Consider the following 12,384-nt stretch of genomic DNA (forward strand, 5'->3'; position numbering starts at 1 on the left):
TTTTCACAGGGTTAGGGAATCAAGGGTTAGAGGGCATAGATTTAGGGTGACAGGCAAGAAATTTAAAAGGAACCTGGGGACCTTGTTTTCACCTTGTGTGCGGTCAATATATGAAATGAGTTGGAAGTGGTTGAGGCAGGTACATTTGAAAAAGTGCGTGAACAGGGAATTGTATAGGGAAGGTTTAGGCCAGGGACTAATGACCTTTTTTATGCCATGGACCAATACCATTAAGCGAGGGGTCATGGACCCCAGGTTAGGAACCCCTGGTTTAGACGTATATGGACTATATGTAGACAGATGAGACCATCTTAGATCACCATGGATCAACTGGCCTGTTTCCCTGCTGTGACTCTATAATGCCTGAAAAGAAGGAGAATTAAACATGTCTTGGTGTATTAATAGGAGTAATATCCATTTGTCTGGAATGTCTGTCAGTCCAGCACTACCAAATTCCCAACATTGTCAGAACAGTTTCTTCTTTTCATCCATTCAGTTCTGGAACCAGCCTGGTAGGTGGTACAGAAACATCCTGGCCAAGGCAGTAAGACTGCAAAACAATTTCTTCCCGAGGGCTTGTAGTGCAGATGAATATTTCAGTTCATCCAAAAGCCTACGCCTCCAGGTTTGCTTTGGGCGACCTCTTCTTCTCTTCCCTTGTGGATTCCATTCGAATGATTGTCGAGTGACATTCGACTGGCTCTTCCTCAAGGTGTGGCCGACCCATCTCCACTTCCTCCTCCTTATCTGGAATACAATGGGCTCTTGGTTTGCTCTCTTCCATAGGTCTAGGTTTGACACTCTGTTGTACCACTTGAGGCGGAGGATCTGCCGGAGGCATTTGTTGAGAAAGGTCTGGATCTCATTGCAGCTGGTGTTAGTGATTCTCCATGTTTCGGATCCATATAGCAGGATGGTAGAGGCAGTTCTTTTTATTTAAACAGAGGGAGGTATTTGTGTAGAACTTGCTGCCAGGATTGGTGGTATATTAGGGACATGGATGAAAGGAAAATGGAGTCCTACGTGGGAGTTCAGATCGATCTTTAGAATGAAGTTAAGGGTCGGCACAACATTGTGGGTCACAAGAGCCTGCAGCATGCTGTGTTCTTGTGCATATGACAATAGACTCAACTTTGAATTCCTCCTTCAATGAGCACCAACATTTTAAGTAACAACGGATGCCTCAAACAGACACTACCAGAATGTAATTAAAATTCTTTACCATTAGGTGACAGCCACTGAATGAAATTGAGACACTAAAATGCCATTCTATCACCATGGAGGCCCTTGAGTGCCAAAGGTGTTCAGTGAAAATAAAAATTGCCATGTAGATTTTAACAAAGCTTTTGTTGCTGGTTTATATAGATGAAGTTCTACAACATAGAGATGGGAAGCTCTGAGGTTGACCCGGAATGGGATGAAAGTGAAACGAATGATCTGAAGTGAATCATGGATGAAATGGAAGGGAGAGGGAAACCCAGGAGTGGATCAGGATAGAATGGAATATAAGGGATGCTCTGAGATGGATCAATATGGAATGGAAGGTACAAGGAAGACTCAAAGTGGATCAGTGTGGAATGTGAGGGAAAGTTGATTGCACATGAACTTGATGTAAGGAACTGGATCTTAATAAATCGTGCAGCCCAGTACCAGATCAGGTAATGCCCTTTCTTTGGACAACATCGGTGGTGTGGAGAGGGGAGACTTGCAGCTTGGGCAACTGCCGATTTTCCATAGAAGAAACCTTGCCCAGGCTTGCACCCTGGAAACTTTCCAAAGCACAAATCCATGGTCGATCAAGACTAATGGAGGCCTACACTACACACCAGATCAGGTAACTCCCTCTCCAGCAGAATATTGAGAAAACTGTGAGAAAGTGCCCCAAGCCATCAGAGGTTTAATAATAAACCACGTCACACCCGTCATTTCTGAAACCTCTTATTTATTTACAATTCCAGTCAAATTACATGCAAATATTCTGAAATACAATGCAATTAATTAGCAAAACAAAAGCCATCCAAATTTTAAAATAGCAATTAAATATACAAAAATATAGCTTACAAATAGCAATGTTTTAAAATATATTCTGCTGCAGAATTCTTATATAAACATGTCTATGAAACCAATATGCTTTGTTCCATAAACTTTATTACATGGTATCAATAGAAGGCCACCCACAAGAAGATCATAGCATCTGCTCAAGGTTACGTTGCTACTGAAAGAACAGACATATTCGGTTTTTAGAAGTTGACCTCTTCTGTCCAAAACATTTAGAAATCCACATCTTCACTCATTATAAGCTAAACCTTTAATAGTGGACTATTTAAAGTGGCCTTCATTACACCTTCAAACTGCTTCCATTGACCATGTCTGAACTGTGTCATAAAAGCACTAGGCTGATTAGAACGAGATGGCAGATTGGAGAGGAGAGAAGAAGAGAACGAAAGAACTGACTGTAAAGTAGAAGGGAAGAGCTAAGAGACAAAGGACAAGTGAACAGAGAGCAGAAAACCCCAGTAGATTAAGCACCAATCTTTATTCAAGCAGATCTCTGCAGTGAAGACTGAGATTACTTATTTCCTCCCAAATACATGTGCGATTCTGCAGATGCTGGAAATCCAGAGCAAAACACAAACAAAATGCTGGAAGAATTCAACAGGCCAGGCACTATCTACTGATAGAAATAAACTGTCGACATTTTGGGCTGAGATGTGGGGGAGTGTGCGTGGAAATCCAACTAAATCCTATTGGATTGAAAAGCCTGGACAAAGTGGATGTGGAGAGGGTGTTTCCATTAGTCGAAGAGTTTAGAATCAGAAAGCACAGCCCCAGAATAAAAGGATATCCCTTTAAAATGGAGATAAGGAGGAATTCTTTCAACCATAAGGTGGTGACTTTATTGCCACAGGGAGCTATATAATCAAGGCAGAGTTTGATAGGTTTGAGATTGGTAAACGGGTTAAGGGCAACCGGGAGAAAGCATGACAATGGGTTTGGGAAACAATAGGGCTGGATTGAATGGTGGAGAAGACTCGATGGACCAAGTGGCCTAATTTTGTACGATAATCTATGGTGGGGGAGGAGTGGACAGGTGTAGTGACTGAAAGTGAGAGGGGAAGGGAATGTAACCACTAAATACTGCAGTCAGGAACAAAGTCTTGGTCTGACCAACTACATCTCAACATCTGCACTGCAGGATGATGAATATGCCTTGTGTGTTTACTCATAAAATGCTCACTTCTACTCAACTCTGAGCCACGTGAACTCTAATACAAAGACCAGAAGCTGTGAGGTCCAATGAAAAGGCCACTTTGTTCTCCCTATTCTACAACACAGAGCTCCCTATTCAATGTCTAACACTGAGTTTCTTTGTAGAATAAAAAATATAAACAAAAATGAAAAAAGAAAGATTTTGTAACACAGTCAGCTTTGGTAGCCTTTCAAGAAAGAATGTTGTAAGTATATTAACAGATTATAGGTAAATATATACATCATCAGTAATGAAGAAGCAACGTTTACCCACTCACTGGGTAAATGAGAAGTTGTTCAGTTTGGACAACTGATGCCTAGTGCTTAGAGGGGGCTGGACCATAGCTGGAGTCAGGGGTCACAGAGACAGAGCAAGAAAGCATTGCTCCCATGTCCCAACACTTCAAATAATTTCAAGAAAGAATGATTCAGTTCAGCTGGCAGCTGGGGGGGTGCGGGGGGGGGGGAGTGGTGCCAACAATGAAAATCCGACTGGAATAACAGTTGCATTAATACATTTCCTAGGGAAAAAATTACATTTAATTCCTTCCCGTGGTAGTTGTACAGATTCAGGAGGGGTGAATTGGGGCAGGGGTCTGGGTTCAATTCCAGCCACTGCAAGAAGTTTGTACTATATGTTCTCCCCGTGAACGTGGGTTTCCTCTGGGTGCTCTGGTCTCTTCCCACACTCTAAAGGATAAGTAGGTTAATTGGTCACATGGGTGTAAATGGACAGGCTAGAAGGGGCCCATTTCTGTGCTTTATTCCTAAGTAAATGAAAAATAAATAAATAAATTCAGCATGGAAGGCAACACAAAGGCTGTGATTTTGATTTTGGGATCATATGCTGTTGGTAACCCTCTCACTGTACGCTCAGTTTTTATTAAGATGAACTTCATTCAAAGCCTTTCTTTCAGAAACCTGGGGTAGCTTGAGGTTTGTACATCCCATCGGTTACCAAAGTCCCAATAGTCTGATTCAGGTATATGTAAACCTTAATCAATGTCACTTAACTGGTATCTCCACATAAGACCCGTGGAGTGATTCTATTTTATTTCTTTGTTCTACGGTGAATGCCCACAAGTAAATGAACCTCAGGGCAGTATATGGTGACATACATGTACTTTGATAATAAATTTAAGTGAACACTCTTGTGACTTAAACATGGGGAAACTCAACATCTGGTCAGAGAGGGAGAGAGTAAACAACGACCACTGGATGAAAACTCATCTGTACAACTATGAAGCAGGCGTAGTTAAATTTCTCAGAAATACCCTGGATATTTGTGAAGCAAAGGCTTTGAATGAAAACCCTAACCAAAGCAGGGTGCCGTTGTTACTTTCCCAAGTTGAGTTACCCATCATTTCAACACAGTGTAGTGGCCCGCCATAAAAATGACACTGGATCAAATGCTTCTTTTCAGGTCGAGCACAATGTTTGGCACATTGTTCGAACCATCATGCAATCTTCTGCGCCGTTGGGGCAAGCTTCTGTCAGTATTCATAATGTAAGTTACTGCTCAGGAACTGCCATTTGTCACCTGATGTTGCATGATTTACGTAAAAATTAAATCCCCGTTTGTTAGATTTGTTGATTTGTCACAGGCCTATGTGCTGCCTTTGTTCTTCAGCTGAGATGGGAGCATTTGCTAAGCCTCACACTTTAGCTACAGTCTTTAAGTATTCCAGTCACTCCTTTGTAACTGCAGTTCTCAATACCTTCATCCAATTGCCTATTTTGAGTTCTTCACATTTGTACCCTTTTTCATCAGGCTTCAACTCAAAACAACAGGCTGTTAGACCCTGGTCAACTATGTTCCAATAATGGCTCAGTAGGAAGAATGTACATGGTTTCTGAAGATGTGAGTCTTCAAATACCCATCTCCTTATGGTCTCCATCTACTTCCCATTTCTCTTCAGGCTCAACAGAGACTGGGAACTCATCCTTTAGGAAACTGTGGGAGCCAGGTTCAGATGTCTCCACATTTTAAGGTACATCAAGCCAGGAAGTGTTCTATTTGGATTAGTTTAATATAATGATCTCACTCTCCTTATTCCTTCTAACTCGACAGGACTGAGTAAACCTGAGGCAGTGATTGACTTGTGGGGAGATCTGTCAAGGTTAACAGTGACCTTTCTTGTGGAAGGCTCCACAAAGGGGTATGGTGTGGTCTCACCTCTGGGGCTCACTGCCCAAGGCCGTACGTCAGTTTGGGCAGCTGACAAGCAGCAAGAGCCTTGCAGGAGTTCTTCTGAATTCCTCTGTTGAACCTGGGGCTGGGGGAAGTGGTATCACAAGTGCTGGAGAACATTTCCAGTAGCATCTCCTGAAGTGCAAAGAGAAGGGAGAGTACTGGACAACATGATAGGCTGTGAATGCCACACAAAGACATAATTTAGTGAGTCCATCTTAGACATTCTTACTAATTAAGAACCTATCAACCTCCACTTTAAATATACTCAAAAACTTGGCCACCAGTGCCTTCTATGGCAATGAATTCCATAGATTCACTACCCACTGGCTAAAGAATTTCCTCCTCATCTCTAAAGGGACACCCCTCTTTTTTAAGGTGTGCCCTCCAGTCCTAGACTACTGATAGGAAAAATCCTCTCCACATCCTACAAGGCCTTTCAGCCACTGTGGGGTTTGGCGGCTGGGCTGTTAGCTACGTTAAGCAGGTTAGCTCCCATATGGTAAGTGGGCACAAACGAGGAAGGCATCATTATCCAGCTCAGTTTTGACTTCAATGCATCTAAGATTATTCTTTGCAAGGGAGTCTGGATACTAAGGGGAACAGGTAGATAAATTGTTTAAAAATTGCACCTGGAAGTTGCTATCTCTTCATTCATCATACCTGATCCCTACAGCTCCACTTATCAATGGAATTATCTCTGCATGGAGAAGGGGCAGATCTACCCTGATTCTGGTTTCACATCAAGCAGTTTGAAACTTGTTAAACTAGCGGCTCGCAAACACAGGCTAGCAACAGAATGCAAAATTAAAGGATGGAAATTCAAGGATCCGGAGATGATCCTAAAGCGGATAAATGGGATTACATCGATGGACAGAAGGTTAGTCTGGTAGGCTGAACAGTGGTCTTCCTGCCCACTTACCCTGTGGGTGTGTGCCTCTCCATGACTCTATAAAGGTCGCAGGGCTAATAACTGTTTTGCACACACACATCCTTCCCCTTGCAGTGTTCCCTCTTCTCCCCCTCCCATCGGGCTGAAGATACAAAAGCCTGAAAGCACATACCACCATGGACAAGGACAGCTTCTAAACCGCTATGATAAAACTATTGAACTGTTCCCTACTACATCAAGGTGGACTCTTGACCTCACAATCTACCTCATTATGATTGTGGACTTTATTGTTTACCTGTACTGCACTTTCTCTGTAGCTATTACACTTTATTCTCATTGTTATTGCTTTATCTTGTTCTCAGCCAATGCACTGAGTAATGATCTGATCGGTATGAACAGTATGCAAGACAGACTTTTCACTGTGCATATGACAATAGTAAACCAGTATCTGGAATGGAAGCAATGCCAGTCTGATCCTACTCTCCATTGCATATCTCCATATTCACACAGTTCCCCATATTTGAATCTTCCACTCACCAACTGGATTAAAATGGCCACTCTCCAACAGACGTTCTCCTTGAAGAATGGAAGACTGAGAGTAGATGTGAGTAGGATACGAAGGCAGGGTTAGCAGAAGGAACATCACCCATTAAGCTGATGGTTCAAAGAGCTGATTTTAAAAGTTGGACAAAAGTTATAACAGAGTAGAGATTGATAGTTCTGATTGGTAAAGGGGTTAAGGGTTAGAGGAAGGTGGTGGGAAATGGTGTTTAAAAAGTCAGTCATGGTCACAGACACAGGCAGTTCAGCCCATCTAGACCATTCTGAACTGTTATTCTGCTTAGTCCTGTCGACCTGCACCTGACCATAGGCCTCCATACCCATCCAATCCATGTACTTATCTAGACTCTCTTAAACTGTGAAATTGAAACCACATCCACCATTTCCTCAGGCAGCTCCTTTGCATAATCCCACCACGCTCTGGGAAACTTTGTGTTAAACATTTCGATTTTCACACTTAACCCATGATCTCCAGTTCTAGTCTCACCCAAGCTGAGTGGAAAACCCCGCTAGTATTTACCCTATTTACCCCTCATAATTTTGTATACCTACTTGATAGGCTGAAAGGCCTAAATCTGCTAATAAAATTTGTGGTCTGAAAGCACTTTGGCTTGGAGTGCGGAGAGGATCTGGGATTCCCCTGCTAAGCCGGTGGCACAGGCAATAGAGTATTGGAAATGCATTTCTGAGAGTAAAGTCAGTGGGGAAGAAAGGGGTTGGGACTGTAAACTCTATAAGGAGCTAGCGCACACTTGATGGACTGGATGCAACAATTCCATTAATTCAATAATAGGCTGTGTTCACAGCTGTTGTCATCTCATTACACGCACACCTAACGTTCTGGGTCCGCGGTAGTTCAGAGACCATGCACTCCAGGGCTTGATATTTTAGGGACAGAAAATTTGCAGCAATCTGCTGGGGGGACTTGGCTGGGCGAGCAGCATCTGGGTGTGGGCGGAGGAGTGAGGGGTTGTTACCGTGTTGGGTTGCAGCCCTGAATCAGAACCGTTATAGTCTCCCGTGTCTCCATAGAAACTGGGGATGAGCGGAGTGAGTCCGTGACTGCGTCCTGCACCATAACATGCAAATGGTTCCGTGAGTCCGGGGTGGGCAGTTGAAAATAATTGGCTGAGTAGCTAAAGAGACCTGGAGCCTGGCATTCTCAGTGCGACCGTGGACGGACAAGGTGGAAAGGGTTTGCGACAGTACACCACTGAGGCAGGGGGCTCAACGAAAGGAGGGAAGTCAACGCTGTTCTGCAGCGTACAGACTCACTCCTTTCCGAGACATTTTATTTAAAGGCCCGGGGCTCAGATAGGACAGGGAACGTCCGCGGGGTTGCAGTATGCACCTGCCCCGCAGCGGCTCTGCAATCGCCGCGGAGACGCCGTCAATGTAGTGCTTTGCCGTGGGGGTGGGGGGAAGAGAACAGCATGTGGGGAAATGGCTGTTTGTCGAGTGATCAGGGGAGGCCTCCTCCCACTCCCCAACAGAGGGGTTGCTGGAGAATTTTGCTGCTCTACTGCACTGCTCAGTCACCTTGGTTACTAAAGAGAGGGATTTCACCCCGTGCTGGCAGCCTTTTCCAGCATCCCTCCCCTCCTCCGCCATCTGCGTTTCATTCCATTACTAACATCCGTTAAAAATACTATAAATAACATTTTAAACCTAATTATATCATGGTCTACTCAGAATCTCACTGTCGCCCACTTTCCATCCCCCCCCCCCAACCGTCAAGTTTCAGCCTTAGACCAGCCCCACATAAAGAGTATCAGAAACAATTAGTCCATTGTACAAAAATCCGTTTTGTTTTAGCAAAGAAACTCTCCGAGCGAGCTGTCAGTCGTCCAGCTAAATTGGTAATGTTCGGCGTTCAGGTTTGACCTTCCTGTCCAAACCCTCTCCTCCACACAAGCTCTAGCAACCCATCTCCCCCAGGGTTTCCGTGTTCTGGTTGGGGAGGAGAGAGGCGGCCAGGTGTGGGCGCACGATGTTAGGCACAGGGGAAGAATTGCTCTCTGGGGATCCGGCTGCCGTTCCTAGCTAACGGCCCGGGTTCAAGTTCAGATCTTTGAGCTCTGCACGTAGGCGAAGTTTCTTCCTCAGACAACATTATCTGTTTCCTTGATCTGTCATTCCATTAAAATTGCCTGCTGAACTTGGCGCAGCTTGCAAGTAAGACAGGTCCCCCGCCGCCATACACTTCCGACCCTGCCCCGCTGTACCCGTGACCGTCAACATTCAGAAGGAGGAAGGAGTCAGTGTAAAGTGCCCCATTGCAAATAGCTCAAGTCAGTGTGACCACTGCATCATTAAGGCAGGTCAGGCAGCGATTCACGGCCGATCCAACGACAAAAGTGCTTTGGCTCGCGTTGATTTGCCAGTCTGCCCCCAACACCGGCTGACTGCATTCTCTTCCAGGCAGACGCTGCCTTCGTTACCGTCTTGTGGATCAGCTCCATCACAGACACAAAAATAGAAACAAAAAACAAAATAACCAATAGTAATGACAAAAAATATATAGTAAACCCTTCTCGTGCGTTGCTCAGTTGGGGGGGGGGGGGGGGTCACACAAGATTGTCTGTTCCGTTCACAGTTCCTGGCTCCTGTTCATTTTGCAGGACGGGAGTGTTGCAAAGTGGGCAAACCTTTCTCACCTCCAGCCACTTGATCAGGCACCTGTGAGGGAAGAGAAACAAACTTTATAGGCAAACACACACCAACTGCAGCTTCTGGGTTACAACTGAATCCCTGAAGGTCCACGGGGCAAGATTTCCCCTGTTTTGGACTCAAAGTGAGTTGGGAGCTCTCTCAGGTTCAGAACAAGCTAGAGAAAAGGAAAACAGTATTCCCCTGCCTCTGTGCACTCTGCCCAGTATGAAGAACACAGACCTTACAGCTCAGTACAGAAACTTCAGCCCACAGTGCTGTGTCAATATTTTGACCTACTCTAAGACAACCCAACCCTTCCCACCGACAAAGCCCTCCAAGAGGATGGTAGGAGCAATACGAGGGAAGCTGGAGGAACTCAGCGGGTCAGACCACATCTACGGATGGAAGTGGCCAACTGAGGGGTCACGGCTTGAAGTGTCCACTGCCCATCACCACCCACAGGTGATGTCTAACCTGCGGAGCTCCTCCAGCATCTTGTGTGGTGCTCCAGATTGCAGCATCTGCAGTCTCTTGCACCTCCATGAGAAAGGTATGGTTTACCGACGTGGAGTGGCTGCCCCTTGAACCCCATGCCCTTAGATCTGGTCCAGATATAAAACGATAGCACCAGCCGGCACAGAATTAACTTTATGCCAAATTTGGTTGACAATTCAGTTTCCCACTACCTTCTCATCCACAGCTCTACAATCCTCTCTCAAGTTGATAATTCTAGGACAGGAAAAATGTTTAAAACACCCCCCCCCCCCGCGACCCCCCTGCAAGTTGCTCATGGTCGCACGTTGCTTCAACCTCTACAGCACTCACTTTCTGTGAAATGCATGCTTGCACGGGCAGATTCCCAGCTCGTCCTTTGACTTGAACTCCTCCAAGCAGACAGCACAAATCTGTCAGATAAAACATAGACACATTATGTTATTTGGTACTTATTATAAAGGCTACAGAATTAGGCTGACATGTAAAGACATTAAGATGGATTAAGACCATAAGACATAGGAGTAGAATTTGGCCATTTGGTCCACAGACTCTGCTCTGCCATTCCATCATGGCTGACTTATCACCAGTCTCAACTCTATTCTCCTGCCTTCGACCAGCAACTTTCGAGGCCTTACTAATCTAGAACTTATTAACCTCCGTTTTAAATATATTCAATGACTTGGCCTTCACAGCTGACTGGGGCAATGAAGTCCACAGATTCACTACCCTCTAGCTAAAGAAATTCCTCCTCAGCTCTGTTCTAAAGGGATCTCCTTTGTACTCAAGGATGTGTCCTCTGGTCCTGGACTCCCCCCACCATATGAAACATCTCATTCTTCCAAACTCCAGTGAATACAGGCCCAGAGTCATCAAATGCACCTCACATGTTAACCATTTTATTCATAAAATCATTCTTATAAAACTGCTCTGGACCATTTCCAATGCCAGTGCATCCTTTCTTAGATACAGGACACAGAATTACTCACAAATTATTTTAACCAATCACTTATAAAAACTTGGGTACATGTATTGATTACTTCATAGCTTCGTAAGGAAACACCAATACCCATAAACAGAAAAGCCTACAAGGAGTGAAGGAGTACCTTACACTTCCTTTGCTAGAGATGGATCTTCACCCAACTAGTTAACACCAAAACATCCCTGCTTCCTTTCCCTCTCCACTTCTCTAAGGAGAGGGTCATCCCCCGGAACCTAATCCAGTATCCTGATATTCAAGGAATTCCTGATGTTAATATGTACACAGAATGGATTACCAGGGGTAGTGATGGAGGCAGATATGATAGTGGAGTTTAAGAGGCCGTTATAAAAACCGATAAATGAGTAGGCAAAAGAAAAGTAGTGTAATTCAGAATGAATCCTTTCTTTTAAAGAAAAGTAAATTAAGACTCTCGTGTATCCTTATTGGAGTTGAAGTGGGCATGTTACGTTATGTCTGTAAGGAGCTTAGTGCATTGATATCGTTTAACAGTGACTCCACGTTTTACTAAATCTCAGCACATTCAGTTCACCCTTTTATAGTTATCTGTATATCTACATCTATATATAATGGTAAGACTCTTCGCAGTGTGGAGATTCAGTGAGGTCTTGGGGTCCGTGCTCATCCGACACTCAAAGCTGCCGCACAGGTTGACAGTGCTGTTAAGAAGGCGTATGGTGTGTTGGCCTTCATCAACCGTGGGGTTGAGCTCAAGAGCCATGAGGTAACGTTACAGCTATGTAAGACTTCGGTCAGACCCCACTTGGGAGTACTGTGTACAGTTCTGGTCATAAAAAGGATGTGGATACCGTAGAGTGCAGAGAAGATTTACAAAGATGTTGCCTGGACTGGAGGGCGTACCTATGAGAATAGGTTGAGTAAGCTTGGCCTTTTCTGCTTGGAGTGACGAAGGATAAGAAGTGACCTGATAGAGGTATATAAGATGATGAGAGGCATTTATTGTGTGGATAGCCAGAGGCCTTTTCCCAGGGCTGAAATGGCTAACATGAAGGGCATAGTTTTAAGGTGCTTGGAAATAGGTACCAAGGGGATGTCAGGGGTAAGTTTTTCACACAGCAAGTGGTAGGTACATGGAATGGGCTGCCAGCGAAGGTAGTAGAGGTGGATACAATAGGGTATTTTAAGACACTCTTAGATAGGTATGTGGAGCTTAGGAAAACAGGCGGCTATGTGATAGGGAAATTCTCGGCAGCTTTTAGAAAGGTTACATGGTCGGCACAACATTGTGGGCCAAAGGGCCTGTAATGTGCTGTACATTTCTATGTTTCTAGTTGTCTGTATGTGGTTTCATCCCATGCTACAAAGGCATGTACAAGTTAGGGTTAA

At 44.5% G+C, this 12,384-nt stretch overlaps 1 protein-coding gene across 9 annotated transcripts in view; it reads right to left on the minus strand.

The window, feature by feature from the left end:
• Positions 1 to 1,914: 1,914 nt before the first annotated feature.
• Positions 1,915 to 12,384, minus strand: part of rnf24 (ring finger protein 24) — a 181,813-nt gene continuing 171,343 nt past the window's right edge. For all 9 annotated transcript variants that reach the window (XM_059965683.1, XM_059965679.1, XM_059965682.1 and 6 more), the window contains 2 exons: positions 10,371 to 10,450; positions 1,915 to 9,572 (listed from right to left, as the gene is read on the minus strand). In XM_059965683.1, coding sequence (XP_059821666.1) covers positions 9,461 to 9,572; positions 10,371 to 10,450 — 192 coding nt within the window. In that variant the 3' untranslated portion in view covers positions 1,915 to 9,460. The remainder of the gene's footprint in view (positions 9,573 to 10,370; positions 10,451 to 12,384) is intronic.

The sequence above is a fragment of the Hypanus sabinus genome, chromosome 3, assembly GCF_030144855.1.
Source record: "Hypanus sabinus isolate sHypSab1 chromosome 3, sHypSab1.hap1, whole genome shotgun sequence".
Taxonomy (NCBI): domain Eukaryota; kingdom Metazoa; phylum Chordata; class Chondrichthyes; order Myliobatiformes; family Dasyatidae; genus Hypanus; species Hypanus sabinus.